Below are 26,815 nucleotides of genomic sequence, written 5' to 3'. Positions count from 1 at the left end.
CCCATACACCAATAATGCCCCCAGAGGTGCCCCCATATACCAATAATGCCCCCAGAGGTGCCCCCATATACTAATAATGCCCCCAGAGGTGCCCCCATACACCAATAATGCCCCCAGAGGTGGCCCCATATACTAATAATGCCCCCAGAGGTGCCCCCATACACCAATAATGCCCCCAGAGGTGCCCCCATACACCAATAATGCCCCCAGAGGTGCCCCCATACACTAATAATGCCCCCAGAGGTGCCCCCGTAGACCAATAATGCCCCCAGAGGTGCCCCCATATACTAATAATGCCCCCAGAGGTGCCCCCGTAGACCAATAATGCCCCCAGAGGTGCCCCCATACACCAATAATGCCCCCAGAGGTGCCCCCATACACCAATAATGCCCCCAGAGGTGCCCCCATACACTAATAATGCCCCCAGAGGTGCCCCCGTAGACCAATAATGCCCCCAGAGGTGCCCCCATATACTAATACTGCCCCCAGAGGTGCCCCCATACACTAATAATGCCCCCAGAGGTGCCCCCATACACTAATAACGCCCCCAGAGGTGCCCCCATACACTAATAATGCCCCCAGAGGTGCCCCTAAAAAAAACAAACATCCTACTCACCTAATCCGCGCTGTGCAGGCAGCAGCTCTTCCTCCTCTTCTTCGGGCTCCATCTTGCGAGCCGCAGGGACGGGACTTCCGGCAGACGTGATGACGTCACATCATCACGCCTGCCGGAGGGGCACATGACCACGGCCCGGCCTCCCATAGGCTGCTGGTATGAAGTGCCGGCAGCCTATGGGAGAGAATACAGGAGGAGGACGCTGACAGGTCCTTCTCCTGTATTCTGATCGCTTTGATGTTCCGCCCGCTGTGCGGGCGGAACATTAAAGCGATCAGTGCATCCCGAGAAGCTGCGTGGCCGCAGCTTTTCGGGATGCTCAAAAACAGTTGGCAAGGGGGGCCGTGCGGGCCCCCCTAGCGTAGCGGTCGGGGGGCGGCGGCCGGCGGGCCCGCCGGGCCCCCTACCGTGTCTCTTAGGGTCCGGGCCCCATACGGCAGTACCACTTGTACTGCCCTATCGGCGGCCCTGCCACACGCTCCATAGTATGCACTGACAGGGTCTTTCATGTGTACACACTCCGGCCTGGATTCCCTTGACCTGCCGCACAACGCAAGTTCTGTACCAATCACAGCTGTTGCAACGTTGTGTGAACATGGCCTAGTGATGTAAAGAGGCAACCCTGAAGCCCCACTGACTTTAGTGGGAGCTTCAGCACATAACCGCACCTATTTTATGTGCAGTTCACCATGTTCCTTCAAGCAGGGCTCTTAAAATGACACAACATTGTTATTAACATGGTAATATGCCTGGTTTCTATGCCAAAAACCAATGGATTAAAACCTGTGCAAACATTCCTTTACTATCATTCGCTTCTGCTTCATTGGTTTAGACATTAAAAGATGTACCAAATGCATTACTAAGCCCGCTTCTTTTGATATACTTGGTGCCTTTTTCTCCAGCCAAAATGCTTTTATAAAGAAAAAAAGTTTTCTGGAGAAAAAAAACAACGATATTTTATTTTTGGCCCTACACATTTTATTGCAAATAATTTGCCATTTTTACACAACCTAAAGTGTTCAGGCTCACAGGAAAAAAACAATAGTATAGCTATAAGGATTGTTATTGTGCCTGCGACACGAAGCCAAAGTTTGGGCTGTAGCCTTGAGCAGGTAGCAATAATATGTGCTGTCTGCTCTACACACTCCTGTACACTGTATGCTATATACACTCATGTACTGTAGTACTGTAAGTAAATACCTGCACCCTGTAATTGATACACATACCCGCACACGTACTATACTATATACACATTTCTACACTACACATACACACCCATATACTGTATACTATACCCCCACCTGCACACTATACTATATACACCTGTACACTAGAGTATGGCATCCTGCGCTTTTGAGTCCAGCAGAGTAAGGCCATCTTCACATGGTGTAAGACAACGACCGTTGTGTGACGCGGCCGGGTCAAAGAACGGCCGGTGTCAGAGAAGATCATCCCAGCCGGTACTGCAGTACCGGCCGGATGATCTTTATTTCTGTGCGCCCGCATCCGAATTCCCCGCTGCACACAATGGAGCATGTGGCCGGAGCCACACACTCCATTGTGTGACCTGACAGCTTCTCTGCCGTTGCTATTCAATGAATAGCGGCTGCAGAAAACTGACGTGTCAGTTTTTTGTGTGGCCGCTAGCGATCCCAGACGGAGTGTATACTATTCCCTCTAGCTGTAGCACAATGTAAGTTCAGTATTAATCACAGCCGTTGTTGAAAATCGGCAACGATTGCCATGATTAATACTGAACTTACGTTGTGTGAACATGGCCTCACAGGAACTCACCTCTGTGCTTCCAAACATCTCATCGGTGTCACGTACATGTATTAGACTAGGTTCACACCGCAGTTTTGCAGTCCATTTAATGTATTTGTTTTATGGGAAAAAAACCTGATGCAAAACAGATGCACTTGTGTGCCATTCATTTGGATACGTTTTTCCACTGATATCCTTTATTAAAAAAAAAAAAAATGGATCCAAGTGGTGCCATTTTTTTTGTTTGTTAAGGCTGCGTTCACACTACGTATATTTCAGTCAGTATTGCAACCAAAACCAAGAGTGGATTAAAAACACAGAAAGGATCTGTTCACACAATGTTGAAATTGAGTGGATGGCCGCCATATAAAAGTAAATAACTGCCATTATTTCAATATAATAGCCGTTGTTTTAAAATAACAGCAAATATTTGCCGTTAAATGGCGGCCATCCACTCCATTTCAACATTGTGTGAACAGATCCTTTCTGTTTTCTTAATCCACTCCTGGTTATGGTTGCAATATGAGGACCACAATACTGACTGAAATATAAACGTAGTGTGAACGCAGCCTAAGGCTATGTTCACACTACGTAAGTCTCCAGACGTAGCGCGTTCCATGAATAAGCGCCTGGAGATTTACGTAGTTTGCGTGCAATAGAAAGTATACGATGTACGGCTGCACAGTTCACACTACGTACGAACTTACGCCCGGATCATACCCGGCGCCATAAGAAATGAACCAGACCATTGTTTGAGGACGAAAATGCCGTAACTTACGCCCGTAGCGTAACATGCGGTCCCATACGTAGTGGCGATTTCTTCATTTTTCCACTTTTCTTTGCCGATCCAAAAGGTTCTGTGGGTTGTCCGGGGCAAGGCGAAGATTTCCAAGTAAAAGACCGCTGTCAGATCGCTACGTAGGTCGCTCGGGAAGCTTTAGTAGACTACGGGCGTAAGTTCGCGGTCCGTACGTAGCCGGCCGCAACTTGCGTAAATTCCCGGCCGGAGTTTAACATGTACAGTGAGTCCAAGACGAATTTGATCCCTTGCTGATTTTCTTTGTTTGCCCACTAATAAAGACATGATCATTCTATACTTTTAATGGTAGATGTATTCTTACATGGAGAGACAGAATATTAAAAAGAAAATCCAGAAAATAAATCTAAGGAATATATATTAATTGATTTGTATTTCATGGAGTGAAATAAGTATTTGATCCCTTAGTATTCATTAGCAGTTCTGGCTTTTACAGACCAGTTAGACACTCCCAATCAACTTGTTACCTGACCTGAAGCCACCTGTTCTCACTAATCACTTGTGTGAAAAATAACTGTCCACAGAATCAGACAGATCACACAGATTTCAAGTCTCCAACATGGGTAAAACCAAAGAGCTGTCACAGGACCTCAGAGTCAGAATTGTTGACCTTCACAAAGCTGGAATGGGCTACAAAAAGATTAGTAAGGTGTTGGATGTGAAAGTAACAACTATTGGTGCAATTATCAGAAAGTTTAAAGAGTATAACATGACAATCAACAGACCTCGGCCCGGTGCTCCAAAGAAGATTTCGCCTCGTGGGGTGGCAATGATGCTGAGAACAGTCAGAAATCGTCCTGCAACCACTCGGCAGGAGTTAGCAAATGACCTGAAGGCAGCTGGGACCACAGTTTGCAAGGAAACAATTGGCAACACTTTGCGCAACAGTGGATTCACATCCTGCAGTGCCCGAAAGGTACCCCTGCTGAAGAGAGCACATGTGGAGGCGCGCCTCAAGTATGCCAATGATCATTTGAAAGATGAACAAAGTTATTGGGAGAAGGTTTTGTGGTCAGATGAGACCAAAATTTAACTTTTTGGCCTCAACTTCACCCGCCATGTGTGGAGGAAGAAAAATGCTGCCTATGACCCCAAGAACACTGTGCCCACCGTCAAGCATGGAGGTGGAAGCATAATGTTTTGGGGGTGTTTCTCTGCCAAGGGTACAGGGCTACTTCACCGCATCACTGGGAAGATGGATGGAGCCATGTACCACACAATCCTGAGGGACAACCTCCTCCCCTCTGCCAGGGTTCTGAAAATGGGCCGTGGTTGGGTCTTCCAACATGATAACGACCCTAAACATACAGCAAAGGCAACAAAGGATTGGCTCAAGAAAAATCACATTAAGGTCATGGAGTGGCCAGCCAGTCGCCAGACCTCAATCCGATCGAAAATCTATGGAGGGAGCTGAAGGTCAGAGTTGCCAAGCGACAGCCCACCAACCTTCATGATTTAGAGAGAATCTGCAAAGAAGAGTGGGCCAAAATTCCCCCTGGTGTGTGTGCTAAACTTGTGGTTAACTACAACAAACGTCTCACCGCTGTGCTTGCAAACAAAGGCTTTGCCACTAAGTATTGAGTGTGTTTGGCAAGAGGGATCAAATACTTTTTTTCCTCATTGAAATACAAATTAATTAAAATATATTCTTTAAAATTATATTCTGGATTTTTTTCTTGATATTCTGTCTCTCCATGTTAGAATACATCTACCATTAAAAGTATAGAATGATCATGTCTTTATTAGGCCCCGTTCCCACTGAGGAAAGGTAGCGGAATTCCGCGACGGAATTGTCCGCCGCGGAATGCCGTTAGCCTCCCGCTCATAATGGGAGTCTATGGGAGGCGCGCGCTCCTGCCCTGTCCGTGCTGAAGAATGAACATGTTCATTCTTTAGCGCGGACAGAGCAGGAGCGCGCGCCTCCCATAGACTCCCATTATGAGCGGGAGGCTAACGGCATTCCGCGGCGGACAATTCCGTCGCGAAATTCCGCTACCTTTCCTCAGTGGGAACGGGGCCTTAGTGGGCAAACAAAGAAAATCAGCAAGGGATCAAATACTTCTTGTACTCACTGTATATGTCCGGCCGCGAATATATGCGGCTGGACATATACGTAGTGTGAACATAGCCTTAAAGTGCAAAAGGACTGCAAAAATTCAGTGTGAACCCAGCCTCAAATGTTCTTTTCGCCATAGAACAGTGAACTACTACTGCAATAACTGGATCCCGCTCTGGAATTATTAAATGCAGTACAGTTTTCATTAGGACCCATGTTATGTTATTGTTTTTCATGAAAAAGAAAAAAACATCTGGGATCAATGTGTATATTCCTTCTAACAGTAGTAATGCTGGCAGACCAGTAGAGACAAGTAGAAGTAATAGTATTAGCTGCTGCATGGAGGAAATGTCACTACTGTTTCATATTATAAGTAAAATAAATACCTAGAAAAGGATCCTTTTGTCTCTTACAGGCATCCACACATTTATATAATACCATACGGCAGTAACACGAAGCCACGGCACGCAATATGTTAGACTGGGCTACAGATATGCTGAAGAAAGTCAGCATATTTGTCCATATTATGAAAAAAGAACCAGAAACCCAGAGGTAGATCTGTTATTCAGCTGCAAGTAGGGATGTAAATGCACATCCTCCCTGACGATAATTATTTAGGAATAAAGAGGCAAAATTTCTAAGTATATACGAATGCTTAGTACAGAGCTCTAGTGAAACCACATCCTGCAATACTATGTCTAGTTCTGGAGACCTCATTTACAAAAATATATTTATAAAATTGAACAGGTTTAAAGTTTTTATGTTAAAAATATTTTTAAAGAATTTTTGGTGATTTTTTTTTTTTTAAATGTTTTATCAGTCGATAGAAAAAACCATAGCACCTCTGCCTCCCCCTCTATGTCCATGAGGCTTGCTGTAAGGCTTGTCACCAAATGATGTTAAAAACAGCTTAAGCAATAATGCACAAAAAAAGGGGAATAAAATAACATGTTCCGGCATCTGGCTGTGATCTATAAAAACAAATCTAAGCAATACATTCACATGAAAAGGAGTTGTGCTGCAGTTTCAGGTTGCCAACGCTACACATTGAGCGGAGACACACTGCTTCTGATCCCGTTCACTGCATAGTGCTGGTGCTGAACAGCTGACTAGCACGGGGGCTGGATCCTGTGGATAATTCAGTCTGTTTTGCCCAGAGAACCTATTTAGTGACTCTGTACCCACAATCTGCACACCCCAAACCCCTTGTACCTTCGGATAGCTGCTTTTTATCCAAGATCTGTCCTGGGGTCTGTTCGGCAGATGCAGTTTTTGCCTTAAAAAACAGCTTTTAATCTTGCAGCCCTGTTTCAAACTGGCGTGGCCTAGAGTGACTATGCATTAAGCTAGCACAACCTCTCCATCTCTCCTCCCCACCCTCCTCATCATTAGGATGCCCCAGGCAGGTATTCTCCTATTTATCAGCTGTGTGAACACTGCACATGGGCTGGATCGTTAAGACACTTGTGCAGCGTTCACTGCAGAGGAATAGGAAAAATCCTGCCAGTGGCATTCCTAATGATTAGGAGGGTGGGGAGGAGGGGTGGAGGGGTGGTGCAAGGTTAGGGCACGGATACTCTAGGCCACGGCAGTTTGGCACAGGGCTGCAAGTTTAAAAGTTGTTTTTTAGGACAATAACTGCATCACCTGCCGAACAGACACCAGGACAGATCTTGGATTAAAAGCAGCTATCTGAAGGTACAAGCGGTTTGGGGGGTCAGATTGTGGGTACAGAGTCGCTTTAATGTAGGTTAGGTTAATATAAGCAATAGTCACCTTTTCGATTCTGCTTACTGCCTTTCCAAAGGTGTCACATCCTTGCTGATCAGCTTGACTTGACTCTCAGGAAATGTCCACTAAGCCTATCCCTGGTCACAGTGGTGACCTGCTTAAGCTAGTGATGGTCTTAGAGTACATTTCCTGTGCATTAAGACATACTGTACCATGAAGAGCTGATTGGGGGGATCAGCTGACCAGGAAGGTGAGTATTATGTTCACGCACAGTAAAATGATACAATAGAACAATGTGTGAACAATCATTTCTTGTATTAGAAGGCTGTAAATATCGAGCATGTTCATTTGGATGGTCGTAACCAGTTACAGCCGTTACTCAGCAGCTCCTCCCTGCTCAATGTCGGTGTGTGTAATAGCACTGTATGCTAGTGCTGACCTGACTGGTTGGCGCTTGCTTGGTCTGAAACATTGGGCCTTTTAATGCGGCTCTGAGACTAACCTTCAAGCTGCTGTCAGAGCTACAATATTTTGAGGTTCCAGGGTATTTATCAGGTCTGTGCAAAATGCAATGTACAGATTATTAAAGGATCTAGGTAAAAGGATTCAGCCTTACTTTTCATATGAAGTTATTAATTCACCGTTTTGAAAAGTCCATTCTAGATACTGTATTTCTATTATGTTCCTTTGCGTGTCAGCTAAAGTGTGAAGTTCACCCTTCTGTTTTTCATAGCTGTTTCCTATAATACTGGGTGTAGGCTGGATCTCTTTCCTGAAATATGTAACTAAAGTACATCTAATTGTGGGCAAAGGAGGATCAGCCTATATAAGAAAAGGAGCACTGATTTCCTGTGTGATGCCAAGCAATCCTTACGAGATGTGAGGTGATTCATTTCCTGCTTCCTTGCAACCTGTTCTTGAGATTATAGACATTTTTTAATAGTTTTTTTCCCCATAAATATTCTTGCTGCTGAATCATGCAAATCTACTTTACAGAAAGTAATACTGTAATTTAGTAGTCCTTGCAATGTCAATGCTCAAGTAAGCCTATAAATATAAATCACATCCCGACACAAGTAAAAATATTATTTTTTGCTCAGATATGTTTACTAGCTATATTCCAATCTGGACGCATGTAAATGTTGTTGTCTCATAGTATTTGTCTAGTCTCCTAAAGGGAGGCGTCAGTACGGTGTAGCTAAAGGGAGTCAAAAGCTCCAGCTGCCCTTTGACCCTTAGCCACAATTCTGCTTTGGCCCTGTAAAAGGATAACTCTATTTATTCTATTTATTATCCTGTGTGTTACATTACTGTGTGGATTTTTATGCAACTTTGTATTTATTACCTCCACGACATCACCATTATTATCCCCAATCTGTGAAAATGCATTACCTCTGTACTGTGACACCACTCCCCTTGACCTTCCCCCCCCCCCCCCCCCCCATTCACATACTCACCCGGCCCCCCGCAATCCCTCAGCGTTCCTTCTTTCTCTTAGCTCTTAAGCACATGAGTGATGTTACTTGTGCGCCGGGGAGCTGGGACAGAGAGTGGCCTAATGTTGCTGAAGGTACAATTCAGCCTCCAGAGACTGGCAGGGCGAAAAGCCAATGGCTTCTTGCTTTGTCAGTCAAAGCACCCCGGCATTTGACTATAAGCGTTTATAATGAATGCTCACAGTTAAAGCCTCAGATGCCAGTCTGGGCCTGCAGACCCCCTATTGCATGGGCCCTGTAACAGTGGCATGGTCTGCCTTTATGGTAGCTATGTCACTGCCAGTGTGTTTAATATAATGTATTAATACATAATATTATATATTATGATGCTGTATTTGTTATCTCTATGCAGTGACATAACTGTATTTAGATATTAGCTGCGCCATCACCATCTTTATTATCCCACTTCTATGACATCACTGTGTATATGGTTCCCCTATTTTGACATCATTGGACACATTATCTTTTTCCTATGATTTAACAGTTTATTATCTATGTATTATAACAGCACTATGTGCATTATTGCCCTACTGTGACATTACTGTTTGCAGTAGTCTTTTGCTATTGCGTCACAGTGTGTGGTATCTAAGTACTATGATGTATATGTTTTGTGACATTCCTGTGCTAGCTTCCCATGTACTGTGACATCCCTATCTTTATTAGGTCTCATGGCTTATTATCTTAGTATTGTGCCTTATTATTAGACTATGTTCACACACGGCCGGGTCACGGAACGGCCGGTCTTTGCCCGGATCATCCTGGCCGGTACTTATTTGTCAGTTTTCTGCAGCTGGAATTCAATGAATTCCGGCCGCAGAAAGACCTGATGCGCCCTTATCAGAGTTCCGTGGCCGGAATTCATTGAATTCCAGCCGCAGAAAACTGACATGTCAGTTTTTTGTGGCCCCGCATGGGCTCCCGGCCGGAGCATATACGATGTGTGTACGCTCCGGCCGGGATCCCATTCATCAGTAGGTATTGCTCCACCCCGCAAAACTACGGCCGTAGTTCTGCGGCGAGAACTACGGCCGTAGTTGTACGTTGTGTGAACATAGCCTTAGACTGCATTTGGCTCATTAACCTCTTAAGGACATAGGACGTACCGGTACGTCCTATGTCCTCACTTGCACTTCAAAGCGGGGCCGCGCGGCGGCCCCGCTTTGAAGTGCCGCGATCCCGGGTGCCGCGTGTAGCCCGGGACCGCCGCTATTAGCGGGCACGGTCGGATCGCCGTGCCCGCTAATTAGCTAATCGGAGGCAGCTGTCAAAGTTGACAGCTGCCTCCGATTACCGGAGGCAACGTTTCCCTGGTGTCTAGTGGGGGAGATCGCTCCTCCGGGACCTTGTCCCGGAGGAGCGATCTCCGTTACTGATGCCGGCCGGGGACGCGTCCAAGATGGCGCCGTCCTCGGCTCGGCACTCGTTTACTTCCGGCTGCAGCAGCCGAAAGCAAACGAGTGCCGATCTCATGGATCTCTGCAGCATATCTATGCTGCAGAGATCTCAATGAGAGATCCAAGTGTATATACTAGAAGTCCCCCAGGGGGGCTTCTAGTATATGTGTAAAAAAAAAAAAAAAAGTGTTGTTTATAGTAAAAAGCCCCCTCCCCTAATAAAAGTCTGAATCACCCCCCTTTTCCCAGGTTTTAAATAAAAGTAAACAAATAAATAAATAAATAAACATGTTTGGTATCGCCGCGTGCGTAATCGCCCGAACTATTAATTAATCACATTCCTGATCTCGTACGGTAAACGGCGTCAGCGCAAAAAAATCCCAAAGTGCAAAATTGCGCATTTTTGGTCGCATCAAATCCAGAAAAAATGTAATAAAAAGCGATCAAAAAGACGTATATGGGCAATCAAGGTACCGATAGAAAGATCACATCATGGCGCAAAAAATGACACCTCGCACAGCCCCATAGACCAAAGGATAAAAGCGCTATAAGCCTGGGAATGGAGCGATTTTAAGGAACGTATATTGGTTAACAACGGTTTGAATTTTTTACAGGCCATCCGATACAATATAAGTTATACATGTTATATATCGTTTTAATCGTAACGACTTGAGGAACATGCATAACAAGTCAGTTTTACCCCAGGGCGAATGGCGTAAAAACACATTTCCCCCAAATAAAAGAAATGCGTTTTTTTTTTCAATTTCACCACACTTTGAATTTTTTTCTGGTTTCGCAGTGTACTTTATGCAAAAATTCAGCCTGTAATTGCAAAGTACAATTAGTGACGCAAAAAATAAGGGGTCATGTGGGTTTCTAGGTGGAAAAATGCAAGTGCTATGACCTTTTATGCACAAGGAGGAAAAACCGAAAACGTAAAAACGAAAATGGGCCATGTCCTTAAAGGGTTAAAGTAAATGGGCCTGTTGGAAACACATTGCAGTATACATGGGCAAAGCTTGCTGATGTATACCGGCAACATGTGCAGAAACAAGAACGCGGCCTGACCTTTACTGATGTTGGAAAAGCAAGACTGGACATAATGGTCATCATTTAAAACATGAAATTATATATTGAGACTAATACTATAAATAAAAGGGATATAGGATATGTTTTCTTTCATTAGTAGTAGAGATGAGCGAACCGGGTTTGGGTTCGAGTCCATCCGAACCCGAACGATTGGCATTTGATTAGCTGGGGCTGCTGAACTTGGATAAAACTCTAAGGTTGTCTGGAAAGCATGGATACAGCCAATGACTATATGCATGTTTTCCACATAGCCTTAGGGCTTTATTCAAGGTCAGCAGCCACCGCTAATCAAATGCAGATCGTTCGGGTTCGGTTGGACTCGAACCCGAACCCGGTTCGCTCATCTCTAACTAGTAGTAATCTCTCTGTTTAAAGTGACTCTGTACCCACAATCTGTCCCCCCCAAACTACTGGTACCTTCAGATAGCTGCTTTTAATCCAAGATCTGTCCTGGAGTCCGTTCAGCAGGTGATGCAGTTATTGTCCTAGAAAACAACTTGTAAACTTGCAGGCCTGTGCCCAACGGCCGTGGCCTAGATTGTGTATGCATTAGGCTGGCACACCCTCTCTGTCCCTCCTCCCCATCATGCTCCAGGCAGATTGTCTCCTATTCATCACCCGTGTCAGCACGGCACATGGGCTGGATCGTTAAGGCACCTGTGCAATGTTCAGACAGGAGAAAATGTTTTAGGGGCATTCCTAATGATGAAAAGGGTGGGCAGGAGGGAGGAAGGGGTGGTGTAAAAAAGTTGTTTTTTAGGATAATAACTGTATCAGCTGCCGAACGGACCCCAGGACAGATCTTGGATTAAAAGCAGCTATCTGAAGGTACAACTGGTTTTGGGGGGGGGGGTCAGATTGTGGGTACAGAGTCACTATAAGAAAATTTTAAATCATCATCCGAGCTATTGGACACTGTTGGTAACTTGTCAGCAATAAATAATTGTGGCCATTGCAGGGTTAATGTAGTAAAACCTAATGATGTCAACCATAATATTCAAAAAAGAAAAAAGCTAGACACTATATGATAAAGCGCACACAACTATATACCAAAAATACAATCTTTATTAGGACACAAATGCAAAACAAGACACCAAAACAAACAGCAATTAAAACCAATTAAAAAACTACATATGTATAAAATATATATTAGATCCTGGCCAGACATCCCGATGAGCCGACGCATCATGTCTCAGTCCGGGAAGTGTCTAGGTTCTTTGCACATGCACCCAGCGGAATGAAGCTGCATCATCTTGAAGGTGGGAAAGTTGCCCATACTTAACAAGCCAATGACTCTCATGGCAACTTTCCTACCTTCAAGATGGCGCAGCATCATAAAGTAGAAAAATATGAAAATCTTTATTAGATACTATCAGAACAAAACAACATAAAAACAAGACTTGGGGAGGCAGGAGGTTATATTACTGGGACAAATCCTGACAGTATAAAGTGTTAGTGCATCATTGCAGGTTTAAATTGTTTCCTACAGCATAAATACATAGTGCAACTGCAACATGATATCCTGCTATCAGTAGGCTGAACAAATCATAGACCACATTGTTTATCAGGATGCACAAAAGCTAGTGTAGTACTATATCAAACCTGGGTCCCAGAATAATGGCCCCCACCTCACACTCCAACGCTGCAATATACACAAACGTTCAAAAGTTTGGGGTCACATTGAAATGTCCTTATTTTTGAAGAAAAAGCACTGTACTTTTCAATGAAGATAACGTTAAACTAGTCCTAACTTTAAAGAAATACACTCTATACATTGCCAATGTGGTAAATGACTATTCTAGCTGCAAATTTCTGGTTTTTGGTGCAATATCTACATAGGTGTATAGAGGCCCATTGCCAGCAACTATCACTCCATTGTTCTAATGGTACAATGTGTTTGCTCATTGGCTCAGAAGGCTAATTGATGATTAGAAAACCCTTGTGCAATCATGTTCACACATCAGTCTAGCTCGTTACAGAAGCTACAAAACTGACCTTCCTTTGAGCAGATTGTGTTTCTGGAGCATCACATTTGTGGGGTCAATTAAACGCTCAAAATGGCCAGAAAAAGAGAACTTTCATCTGAAACTCGACAGTCTAATCTTGTTCTTAGAAATGAAGGCTATTCCATGCGAGAAATTGCTAAGAAATTGAAGATTTCCTACAACGGTGTGTACTACTCCCTTTAGAGGACAGCACAAACAGGCTCTAACCAGAGTAGAAAAAGAAGTGGGAGGCCGCGTTGCACAACTAAGCAAGAAGATAAGCACATTAGAGTCTCTAGTTTGAGAAACAGATGCCTCACAGGTCCCCAACTGACATCTTCATTAAATAGTACCCGCAAAACACCAGTGTCAACATCTACAGTGAAGAGGCGGCTGCAGGATTTTGGGCTTCAGGGCAGAGTGGCAAAGAAAAAGCCATATCTGAGACTGGCCAATAAAAGAAAAAGATTAAGATGGGCAAAAGAACACAGACATTGGACAGAGGAAGACTGGAAAAAAGTGTTGTGGACGGATGAATCCAAGTTTGAGGTGTTTGGATAACAAAGAAGAACGTTTGTGAGACGCAGAACAAATGAAAAGATGCTGGAAGAATGCCTGACGCCATCTGTTCAGCATGGTGGAGGTAATGTGGTGGTCTGGGGTTGCTTTGGTGCTGGTAAGGTGGGAGATTTGTACAGGGTAAAAGGGATTCTGAATAAGGAAGGCTATCACTCAATTTTCCAACGCCATGCCATACCCAGTGGACAGCGCTTGATTGGAGCCAATTTCATCCTACAACAGGACAATTACCCTAAACACACCTCCAAATTGTGCAAGAACTATTTACAGCAGAAGTAGGCAGCTGGTATTCTATCATAGGTAATGGAGTGGCCAGCGCAGTCACCAGATCTGAACCCCACTGAGCTGTTGTGGGAACAGCTTGACCGTATGGTACGCCAGAAGTGCCCATCCAACCAATCCAACTTGTGGGAGCTGCTTCTAGAAGCGTGGGGTGCAATTTCTCTAGCTTACATCAACAGATTAATAGCTAGAATGCCAAAGGTGTGCAATGCTGTAATTGCTGCAAAAGGAGGATTATTTGACGAAAGCAAAGTTTGATGTAAAAACAATGTTATTTCAAATACAAATCATTATTTCTAACCTTGTCAATGTCTTGACTCTATTGTCTATTCATTTCACCACGTATGGTGGTGAATATGTGTGACTTTTTATGGAAAACACAAAATTGTTTGGGTGACCCCAAACTTTTGAACGGTAGTGTACCAAGTGAGCCTGACGGTCCCCATTGACATCAATAAGGTCTGTTGGGTTTCCGGTATGGTAGCCTTTCATTTGACTAAACATGACTGGACAAAAAAATAGTATATGTTGTTTTTATGTCCAGGTAGTCTGTAATGGACAATGTGAGCATAGCCACAGATAGAGATACGAAATTCGCACTCTTAAATACAACTTTTGTTTGGGTCAATTTCCGTAATTCTAGAGGTTTTTCCAGACATTTTCTGCTATATTTGATAAGTAAATGAAAAAAAAATCATATCCTTTTTTTTTTTTTTTTTTTTTTTTAAAGATTGTGGGCTTTATTTGTTGACTATAAGATAATGATACAAACATATTTTGAGTTAAGTTTATTTCCAAATTCTAAGTGCTTATAAGATATCAGTATGGCTGTATTTTATCCTCAGAATGGCTCAGGACTGGAATGACTCCCAGCATTCCTACAATAACCTTATCCTCATGACGATTGCTGTTGCTGGTTTGCCATTTACATTTGCTTTTTGTTTTATTGATTCTGTGCCCTTTCACACCTAGTTATTTGTTATATATTAGACACTTCCTTGTTTTAATTTTTCCCATCATCCCTCTTTTCAGATTGCTAACTTTAACCTATTTCCTGATCCATTGCTGACGCCCCTGTGACCCATGTCAGAAGTCCTCCAAGGTTAGAATCCCTTCAGAGTATTCCGTTTGGTGTTCCACACAATACATTTGTTTTTTCTGTATGTTACTTATTGTTTGTATTTTTTTTTATTTCATTTCAGTTTTTTAATTTCAGTGTTTTGTAATAGTTTATCACTTTTGTTATGACCAATTCCTTACTAACACTTTAACGTATTGTAAGTACAAATACCTCCAGTTCCCTCATCCCTCATCGTAGCTTTTCTTCTAACCCAGATCTCCGTAGTTTGATCATTTAAAATCAACAAAATGTCATGTTGTGGGAATTATTTTTTATTTTTTTTATAAATGCAGTGTTTGATTTAGAAAACCTATTTTCAAAGACCCTATTAGGGGATAATATATGTTAATAGAGGGTAAGATCCCCTGGCCAGATCAGAAAGCAGCTACAAAGAGCATCATTTGCTTTAAAAGACTCAAAGCTTCCATACTTTCATTACAAAGGCAACTCATTGATTTCACTCAGTACCATGGGATGCTCCACTTCTGCTTAGATATTGTCATGTTAAAAAAGAATACTTGCTTCCAGTTTCCCTTTCAGATTACAAGTAAGGCTACATGGGACCTAAATGCTATGGAAAAGTAACAGCATTTCTAGAGTTAAATCCACAACTACAAGTCTGCACCAAATCATGTGACGTTGGTTAGAATTCGCTGTAGAATTGCTGGTGCTGTAATAGTAGAGGTCTACACTGTAGGTCTTTCCTATAGAAATCTGCAATGGAAAATACACAGTGTATTGGCCTCATGTGAACATACTTTCCACAAAGCCATTATTTTGGGAGAGCCTGCTAGCAAAAAATTGTAAAACTCGGACAACTCCTTTAATTATATACTGTAATTACATTCACTTAATGCTCATGTGTTTTCACTTAGACATGACGCGCTTGGATATGGACACTAAACCATCAGCATGTCTTTATTCAGCTGCGGTATTAATTCCTTATTAATTCCACCCATTCCAGCATTAATACATCATTTACTTGTCTAGAAATGAGTCCAGGACTCATCAATGGCACGTGTGCATTGCACTGGGGAAGCCAAGGACAGTAGAGCTGCTTCATTGTGCATAAGTAGTGAAGTAATGTGTACAGTCCAGGACTTTACATGTGCACTACATATGTCACTTCACTAAGGTAAATATTAAGAAACGTAAAAACAAAGGAACGGACAGAAGTTATATATACAGCTGTGAGACACTAATCGTTTCCTTTAATGTCTGGTATAAGAAACAATAAAACACTTTTACTAATTCTATGTGACACCTAGACTGTGTAAACGTAGACCAAGCAGTCTGAGGATGTATTAGATTGAACATAGTGGTTCACACAGTTTTGGATGTGTGCTTCTTCTTTACACTTGTCTACCTTTTTAAACCAACTATTGCCTGACCTCACGTTTCTTGCACCACAATGTATCCATTTTACGGCAAAGTCTACGGGCAAACACTTTGGTAAACCTTCCCCACTGGTTTTAATCATTAACGTTATACCTCAGCATCCAAAACCCTTTTTACATTCTCTGTTTTCTTACAGTAGGTCTCACATTTAAGAGAATGTTGGAATAAAAAAAATCAAACATGCTGAGCCCAGACTTTGATAAACTAATCTTCCTTGTAAAGAAAAGAAAGATAACAAATAGCAAATACTTCTACAAATACTTTCACTATGGTAGGATTCTTCTTTTCATCTTTATTTTATTAAAGCGTTACCTTTTCCCATCAGAAATCCTGAGCATTCACAGAACACTCCAGTAGGTATTTCTATTTTTTTTTAATCTGTCTGCATGTGATCAAAGACGAGCTTGCACTCTTTACTTTTTTCTTCTTTTTTTCCATTTATTTTCTATAGGGATTCAACCTTAAAAGCGAAGTAAAAGCCTTTGTAACAAGCTATCAGGCTTTCCATGTAATATACTTACTGTCTGAATTCTTCTTCTCCCGTTCTCCATTGTCCTCAGTGTTTCCATGTGCATACTAGCCCACAGTGATATTGTATATATGAAATAATGCCATGCGACTGCATCATTCAGTGGCTGCCAAAAGATGTTACATCACTATGGATGTCTGAGGTTTGGTGAACACATCAGGGGAAAATTCTTAATAGCGGTGCATGGTAGGAGTGTTGCCCCATTGCCTCTCCTTTGTGCAGTGTTCTTGAGATCTAAGTAGAAAATGCACATTTTTACAGGTAAACTGGTAAATATAATAATAAGTATGAAAAAGTATGAAAAAACCTATTCCCGCTATGGTCACACTATAAATCATAGTAACTATACATATTAGTGCACAGAAATGAAACTTTAATTTAAAGTGTACCTATTTTTACACTTTTGATATTTCATAGAGACATGTCAAAAGTTTTGATCGGTTTTGAGCACTCGTACCAATCGTGAGAAAGAGCGGGGAGAGGACCGCAGCTGCAGCGCGTCCTCTCTCCGCTAAGTAAAAAAGAAAAAGAGAGTTAGGCCTCATAGGAGCCCATTATAAGTCTGACTCTTTTTTATATTCAGAGCGGAGAGTGGACGCGCTGCAGCTGTGGTCCTCACCACGCTCTATCTCCCGATCTGAACACTCGGACCCGGAACGATCAAAACTTTTGACATGTCCCTGTAACATGTCAAAAGTTTTTTATAACGATAGCTACACTTTAAGGCTATGTTCGCACTACGTAAAACAGTTTTCACCGCAAAACTACAGCCGTTGTTTTGAGAAAGATACGATATAGCAATTCGTATGAACTATGGTCGTACAATGCACACAGCGTATAAGACTACGGCCGTAGTTCGTACGGACCCATGAAAAATGAACATGAAAAATTTATTTCGCCCAAATTAAACTTGATTTTAATGTAAAAAAAATCCTGAGTGGTTTATTGGGCTAGTCGCAGTATTTCAATTAAATGACATGTTTCAGCGCGATTAAAAACATGCTAGGAGGCAATATTAAACTGTTTTGACTGCAAAATTCCGGCCGGTGAACATAGCCTAATGTTTCTTTATGCACACAGTTAATTTAAAACGTGTAAGGGATTAAAAAAAAAAATGTGATTGAAGTTTCTTTTTATCTATAGGGTGTTCTTTGCCTTTAGTCAACAAATTTAGTCAAATTTTGACCTTTCCAGATTTTAGTTTTGACAGACAATGCAGCAATGATCCCTTAAGAAATCACATAGGTTGTGTCCAGAGCTATAAATCAACAGTGGCAGAGTGCCTCAAACTCTGTTCCATATGATGGAAAAGCAATTCTATTTTAGCCTGTAAACATTTCTAATGTAGGGTCTTTGTCCCAGTTTTGTGTTATAGTGGGATGCATTCATTTTCTTATTTTACACCTAAAATATTCCCATACTACTTTGAGGGTCTACCATCAATTTCTATGGATCATGTAAATTTTTGTATAATACTATAGTTTTGTAAGTATTGTATAGTGTATATATAGTATAGTTTTGTAAATCACATTATTGTGTATACAGGTCAAAACTATAAGGCTGTGTTCACACTGCATTTATGTCCTTAGTTAAACATATACAAATACATATAAATTTAACTATACTATGGAGTATAATGTATGCCATACAGTGGTATCCATCACCCATAGGACCCCATTGTCTATTGTCATCCTATAAGAGTGGTGAGCTCTGGGGTATTACCAACTCCAGATGTACTCACTATGTACAGGATAGGGGATAACAAGCTGATTCGTTAAAATCCAACTGCTCTGAACCTCCACAGATGCTAAATATGGTGGAGCTGATCAGACCCCTACCGATCAGCTTGTTATCCCCTATACTGGGCATAATGGAAACATATCAACTTGCATATACCCCCTTATATTGCGGTTATCTTTTGCTGGACTTTTAGAATCATTCTTATGTCAGAATGTGGACCAACCAAAGGATTCTTTGGGATACTAATGTTCCAGTCCAACATAGTCATATGTACATGAATTGTGTTTAGTGCCTAAAAGACCAGATCCAACCATGAGTGGAGCTAAAATATGACTGTTTGCATAAGCTATAATGCCAACAGTTTAAAATTATATCTTTGAAAAGGGTGCTGCTTTATTGCTAAACTAATATACAGTCACCCCCTTCAGGGTGAGTTCACACGTACTGGAAATCCGATGCGGGTTTGCTGCGAATCCTGGTAGTGTGAAGGTCTATGGGGTTACATATCTGCAGCGGAATTTTCATTCTGCTTCGGATATGTAAACCGCAGCCGCAGCCCCCAGCCCGAAACATACATTACCTGCTTGGCGCTGTGGCTGTGTGTGACGCTCTCAGTTCCTCTCGCTCCCCATCAGCCAATCAGTGCTGCCGTGCTCTGATTGGCTGATGGGGAGCGAGGGGAGCCGGGAGCCTCACACAGCCACAGCGCCGAGCAGGTAATGTATGCTCCGGGCCGGGGCTAGGGGCGGCAGGATGCCGGGGGTTAAAGGGGCCGGGTCACATATCCGCAGCGGAATGCAATTTCGCTGCAAACTCTCTGCGTGAAATCCGCTGTGGATCCGGTACATGTGAAGCTACCCTTAAGGGATTATCTAGATGAGTGCTTCTCAATTCCAGTCCTCAGGCCTCACCAACAGGTCATGTCTTGAGGATTTCCTTAGCATGTCACAGGTGAGATAATTATACTCAGTGCATCAGGTATTATCACAGCTTTTCTTTGTATGGGATATCCTCAAAACATGACCTGTTGGTGAGGCCTGAAGACTGGAATTGAGAAGCACTGGTCTAGGGAAATAAAAAAAAAACCTATATGTGGCTGGTGGTAGAGTGAAAATAAAAAGGAACCTTTATTCACCTGCCCCTATGTTTCTGATCCATACTATGTGGTTTGCAAAACTGTTGCATTAGGGTAGCTTCATACGTACCGACACGTACCGAGTCGACTAGGTCCTGGCAGATCACTTTCACTACATGTAATTCTGCCGGCCGCTTAACCCCTTCAGCTCCCGCCCGGCTCCCGCTCTGCATACATTACCTATCCTCGCTGCACGGGGTCTCCCGTGCTCTCCCGCCCGGCCAATCAGTGTGTTGCCCTGCCGCAGCCACTGATTGGCCGGGCGGGACAGCAGTACGTCGGGACCCCGTGCAGCGAGGACAGGTAAGCCGGGCGGGAGCTGAAGGGGTTAAGCGGCCGGTAGAATTACATACACGCAGCGGTCGTTCAGACCGCTGTGTGTATGTAGTAAAAGTGATCTGCCAGGACCTAGCCGACTCGCAGCGTTAATAACGGTCGGTAAGTCAGTACGTGTAAAGCTACCCTTAGGCTACGTTCACACAGAGCAAAAGGAGCGGATTACGCAAGGAAATATTTCCGCCTGAAATCAACTGACGCTGAATTCCGAGCAGAATATAAGCAGAATGCAAGCAGAATCCCTGCGTATTCTGCTAGGAAAGTGTTCAGCTCGTAATCAGCTCTTGACAAATTCAGCGCGGAATACTCGAGGAATCCGCGCTGAATCCGCATGCATTCAGCGCTGAAATTCAGCGAGTATTTGGTGAGTAAACTAGACTATACCAGAATATATACTAGAATCCTCCTCCTCCCCCCCCCTTTTCCCCATTTCCGCGCTGATTCAGCGAGTAATTTCCGCTTGTATTCCGCTTGTATTCCGCGCTGAATCCGCGCTGAATCCGCGCTGAATCCGCGCTGAAACAGAAAATCAGAGCCCCATTGATTTGTATAGGCTTCCGCTAGCGGAAGAATGAACATGTTCATTCTTCTGGCGGAAAGCGGATTAGTTCAGTGCGGAAATTCCACTGTGTGAACTGCAGAGCAGAATTTCCATTCAACACAATGGAAATTAGCTCTGCACCTATTTTAACGGCTGAAATTTCAGCGCTGATTCAGCGCAGAAATTCAGCTGCTTTTGCTCAGTGGGAACGAGCCCTTAGAGAGAATACACATCAGATATATGGCACACTACATGGATTTATATGCCTCATAACTCATTTCCATCCTGCACACCTTTTTTAATGTTGACATCCATTGTGTGCATGATTCTTAAAGGGGTACTCCGGCAAAAAAAATTTTCTTTTAAATCAGCTGGTGTCAGAACATTATATAGATTTGTAATTTACTTCTATTTAAAAAATTTCAATCCAATTTCCTCCAGTACTTATCAGCTGTTGTACGTCCTGCAGGAAGTGGTGAATTCTTTCCAGTCTGACACAGTGCTCTCTGCTGCCACCTCTGTCCCTGACAGAAACTGTCTATAGCAGTAGAGGTTTTCTATGAAGATTTGCTACTGCTCTGGACAGTTCCTGTTGTAGACAGAGGTGGCAACAGAGCAATTAGTATCAGACTGGAAAGAATACACAACTTCCTGCAGGACATGCAGCAGCTGATAAGTACTGTGGACTTGAGATTTTAAAACAAAAGTAAAATACAAATCTATATAACTTTCTGAAACTCGTTGATTTAATAGATTTTTTTTCATCAGAGTATCCCTTTTGAAGTCTCCTTAGTGTCTGGTGCTGTAAGGTCTCCATTTGTTTCTACTATACTATATATATAAAATACATTTACTTCTGTACCCTAGATATTACATATAAATTGTTAGATTGTGTAGAGGGCTATCTTATGTATCTAGTGTGCAGTGTGTTAACCTGTAGTTTGGAGTAAAGCTGTTTATATGCAGCGTTATCTTATAAACAATGTCAGAAAATGTACAATGTTATGCCGTGATTTCTGTAATGATTACTTTAAGGATTTCACAGCAACTGAATATAACGCCACTACAAAAATCGATACTAATACTAGGGCATGACATAAATCAATAATAATATTAGTTCCCGTTCTTATCCTCTGGCAGGTGGCCACAGATCTGGGGCAGAATTCTTCAGTTCTCATCAGTTCCCCCAATAGATATTGCATGAAGCTCTTCCATAGTATTGTTCACACAGGTGTTAGTGCATGACGAATTTCCACAGGTGGTGTCTCTGTGGGATATCCTGAAATCATGACCTATCAGGGGTATGTGAGGTCTGAAAAATCTAAAAATACTGGGGCACATTTAGTAATGCAATTATGCGGCTGCCTTTTATTAATGGGGAGCCTAAAGCCCCTTTTACACGAAGCGATTATTGGCCATATTCGTATTGCTGATAATCGCTTTGTGTAATAGAAGACAATGATCAGCCGACATGCACAATGTTGTCGTTGTCTTTCAAAACATTGAAAAATCAACGATCACGATATCAGTGATCTGCTGCCATCGCTTCGTGGAATAGGAGCGGTGGCAGCAGACCACTGCTATCGTCTATGGGCTGCCCGAAGTAGCGATCACCCGGGCAGACCCTCCTGCAGCTCTCTACGGCCCCCCAGCTCTTACCCGCTCGCTGTCAACACGTGTAATAGCATCGGCTGTGAGCAGGGAATGAGCAGCAAGCGAGCACTGACCTGACAGGTTGTCACTTAATGGACTGGACTCTTTAGCATGGAAAGATTTTAATCAATAAATTTGAAGTTATACTGAATCTTTACCCATAAAGATATATATTAATCCGCCCAGCTCCTTCTGCTCTATAACATGATGTTTATAGCTTAGGTAGGATTTTCATGTTGACAGGTTTCCTTTAAGGGGTAAGGATCCTGAACAGATAACCCGTTCTAATAGGATACTTAGCAAAATAGTTTTTTCTCTACTGCACAACTACTTTTCTTAGCTTTTATAAACGCTATGCAGAAGTAAACTAAGCAACCAATAGCCAATAAAGTCCTGGGCCAAACAGAGAACCAAAACTCAGAGAAGAGGTACTCTAGGTGATACAGATGTGATGATTTAGATTTTTCTTTTGGTAACTGTACAAATATTAAAAATCCTTGGTAAGGGAATATGCTTCATTTACTGTATTTCTGCACTTGAGAAACAGTGAAAGGTCTTAAAATAAGGCTTTAAAAATCCATCATCCTGTTATAGACATAATTTCCTTTTACTTGTGAGAAGAACAGTACTTATTACTGAAAGAGCTGTAATCAGGGCTCAGAAAGTGGTGGTACGCTTGATAAAAAATGTGATTTTATGCATAATTTTACCGTTACTTGACATTTTCACATACTTGAAGTGCCCACACAGGTAACAATTTTATGAATTTTATGTGAATGATTCTTAAAAATGATTTCCATTGAATAATATGTGTATTCATAGAATTGATTTAACATGATACTATCATGCATTTTATAGTTTGAGCATATTTTTATCAGTTTTATCATTCATATATACAGTTTATAATGTACACTTGAAATAATCTCCTTATGCAGCTAGTATTACTTACTTTGGTTATTCCATTCTGACTGAAATTTTGTGGAATCTTTTACATCAGTTGGTTCATGCGATCCCCTGGTGACCCTCTAGAAATTACATGTGTTTCTGTGCTCAGAATAGAATCACCAGCTCAGACAGCGGAAAATATGATGTAGCTGCATGGACTGTTCCACACACATTTTTCACAGAGGGGATACAAAAACTCTTATTACTGTTACTGATGATGAGTATTCAACTTCTGTCACACAGTTGAGCCTCTCTGATTGTATGTATGTATGTATATATATATATATATATATATATATATATATATATATATATATACAATCAGAGAGGCTCAACTGTGTGACAGAAGTTGAATATATATATACATATAAAGATAGATGAGCCAGTCACCAGCTAATCTCTGTACAAATACAAAGTGCATGAGGGAGGGCACTGCTGAATAGAAGGTGAGATAGGGTAGGAAAATCCCTTCATTTCAACAGCTCAAATGTAATTGGACAAATTAAGTAATTGTCTCTAAATTTCTCAGAATTAATCCAACTGCTTCTGTCCTGTGTCTCATAATCAATTAGCACTAGTGACCCAGTACCACTGGTAGCCATGCATTTACAAGCCATCACACTACCTCCACCATGTCTTAGGCCTTATTCACACGTTTAGTGAAGTTGTCTGTGATCACAGATCCGTTATCGTGGACAATATTATTGCCTATTGCTTTCTGTTGAGTTATTCACATGTTTCGTTTTGGGTTTTTTTACGGATCCGCAATCCGTTCCATGAAAAAATAGGATATGTCATAACTCGGATGAGATGACAGCAGGAATTCCCCCAAAGAAGTCTATGAGATCTGTGTTTTCATGGATTGCACAGATCTGACACCCGTGCAATCTGTGAAAAACGCAGATGTAATGTAATCATGTAAAAAACATGGACACGGATGCAAAACAGATGCTATCACGGATATTTTTTCACGGATCACGACGGTAGATAGTGGACTTCATTCACGAACCTTGAAAATTACTGAACGTGTGAATAAGGCCTTTTTTTATTATTTTTTTTAGCAAAGTTCAATCTAGCTGCCTTATTCTTAAAGCATCACTTCAAAAAACTTTTGACATGTCATAGAGACATGTCAAAAGTTTTGATTGGTCCGGGTCTGAGTGTTCAGACCAGTATGGATTAGAAGATCTAGCCAGGAGAAGACGCACTGCATTGCGTCCTCTCCCTGCCCAGAGTCATGTGATCAGTCAGACTCCATTGTAAGTTCGACTGATCACGTCACTCAGAGCCAGGAGAGGACATGCTGCAGCACGTCTTCTCCCGGCTTTATCTCCCGATCGGTATAAGTCAGGACACTCAGACCCGGACCGATCAAAACATTTGATATGTCTCTATGACATGTCAAAAGTTTTCTGATGTGACAGTGACTCTGAGGGACTTACACTGTGCAGTGAACTCTCTGTATTTCCTTTCATGCAGTCTTTTCTTTATGGTAGTTATAAGTATTAATAAGCCTACAACATGGACAGTATTGGTCAGTTGGTTGGCTGTTGTGAAGTGGTTTCCCTTCACCATGGAAATTATTCTGCAGTCATCCACCACAGTTGTCTTCTGTGGGCATCCAGGTCTTTTGGTATTGAGGAGTTTACCAGTGCTTTCTCAGGATGTACCAAACTGTAGATTTTAATAATAATAATAATAATAATAATAATAATAAACTGTAGATTTTGCCACTCCTAATATTGTAGCAATTTCTCTGTCTTTTTTTGTGTGTCTGGTTTCACAGCTTAAGGCCATGTTCACATGGCGTAAGAGACCGGCCGTTCCGTGACCCGGGCGGGTCACGGAGAAGCCGGTCTCTGAAAAGATCATCCCGGCTGGAACAGCAGTACCGGGCGGATGATCTTTCGACCCGCAGAGTTCTGATGCGCGCGCCCGCATCAGAACTCACCACAGCACACTATGAAGCAAGCCGCCGGAGCCGCTCGCTTCATAGTGTGAACTGACTGAGCTTTCTGCGGCCGCTATTCAATGAATAGCGGCTGCAAAAAACTGACATTTCAGTTGTTTGCAGCGCCGCTAGGGGTCCTGGCCGGAGCGTATCCTATGTGTATATGATCCGGCCGGGACCCCTTAGACAGGCAACGTATTTTTTCGTATTTACTACGGCCGATGTTGCATGGAAAGCTCCTCCAGCAAAAATCTCACAAATGACATAAGGGAATTGCCCATAACTTCCCATGAACCAGCCCAAGAGTCAATTTTCCAATTACATTTGGTCCCTTCAAAAACAGGGTGGCACATATTAAGTAGCTTAAACTCCTAAGTCATTTATCCAATTTTAATGTGGATACCCTCTAATAAAAGCTAAAAGTCCATGTTCATTATATAACTATAACTTGAATATGTTTCAGTAAACAGGTTAAAAAAAATGTGTCAGTATATATGGACCTAACTGTATCTATTGTGAACAGAAGCAACATATGCATATAATATTTTAGATCCTGTAGTAGGGTAGTGTATTATGGGATTGTTTTATTAATATCATGTCATATAAAATCCATAATGAACATCATCTCTTTTTATTGTTTCTTTTAGTTGACTCAAGTGTGGAAACACTTCCAGTGTTTATGGCAAGCCACAGTGCAACAGACATAGTAAACAGGAATGGCCCGGTTAGTCCTCCAAACACTTTAAACTTAAGATCCTCTCACAATGAACTACTAAATTCAGATGTAAAACAGACTGAAACAAAGAGTGACACACCTCCAAAATGCCGAAAAAAATATGCATTGACCAATATTCAGGCAGCCATGGGCTTGTCGGATACAGCAGCACAACCACTTTTGTCAAACGGCTCTTCAAATATCAAACTGGTGAAGAATGGAGAGAACCAGTTGAGAAAAGCTGCCGAACAAGGACAAGACCTAAACAAGAATGTTAGTTTAGAAGATGGTATCAACAGAATTTCAGAAAAATTAGAAGGCAAGGATGAAGAGGATCCAGAAAGCTCTGAAATTCTTCCTCTACTTCCCAGAAGGACCAAGAGCTTCCTCAATTATTATTCTGACCTTGAAACCTCCAGGGACCTTGATCAGAGTCTGACTAATGGCCATGCAGTTAAAGAAGATGAAAACTCCATATGGATCACTGGTCAAGGTCCTGGAATCATTACCAATGGAGAAGTGCTGCTGTCAAAACAGAACAAGACTCCAAGCCCTGAGGATATTCTTGTGCCAACAGTGTCATCTAGTCCCGAAACTAAGAAGGATCATCCAAAGACTGGTGCAAAGACAGATTGCGCCTTGCATCGCATACAGAATCTAGCTCCCAGTGATGAAGATTCCAGTTGGACTACCTTGTCCCAAGACAGTGCTTCACCAACAACTCCTGAAGAGACAGGTAAGCTTGGGAATTGTTTGTAAGCAAAAATAAGTTATTGTTGTAAAATTATATCTGACTGAAAACTAATTTGAGTGTCTTGCAGTCTATGGGAGGGCTTGCGCGCCTCCTCTTTCTGTGCCTCTCTGCTCGGAAGAATTGACATGTCAATTCTTTCACGCAAAGAGGAGACGCGAGCCCTCCCATAGACTGCCAGTATGACACGGA

The 26,815-nt window shown here is 42.3% G+C and overlaps 1 protein-coding gene across 5 annotated transcripts in view; it reads left to right on the top strand.

Moving 5' to 3' along the window:
* The window catches only part of APBB2 (amyloid beta precursor protein binding family B member 2), a 237,417-nt gene that overhangs the window by 82,724 nt on the left and 127,878 nt on the right, over positions 1–26,815 (top strand). For all 5 annotated transcript variants that reach the window (XM_069977565.1, XM_069977564.1, XM_069977563.1 and 2 more), the window contains exons 4-5: positions 14,842–14,911; positions 25,805–26,608. In XM_069977565.1, coding sequence (XP_069833666.1) covers positions 14,893–14,911; positions 25,805–26,608 — 823 coding nt within the window. In that variant the 5' untranslated portion in view covers positions 14,842–14,892. The remainder of the gene's footprint in view (positions 1–14,841; positions 14,912–25,804; positions 26,609–26,815) is intronic.

Source organism: Dendropsophus ebraccatus, chromosome 7 (genome assembly GCF_027789765.1).
Source record: "Dendropsophus ebraccatus isolate aDenEbr1 chromosome 7, aDenEbr1.pat, whole genome shotgun sequence".
NCBI classification, from domain to species: Eukaryota; Metazoa; Chordata; class Amphibia; order Anura; family Hylidae; genus Dendropsophus; species Dendropsophus ebraccatus.
Note: the sequence above shows the minus strand (reverse complement) of the source record. Positions and strands in the feature narration are given on the sequence as shown.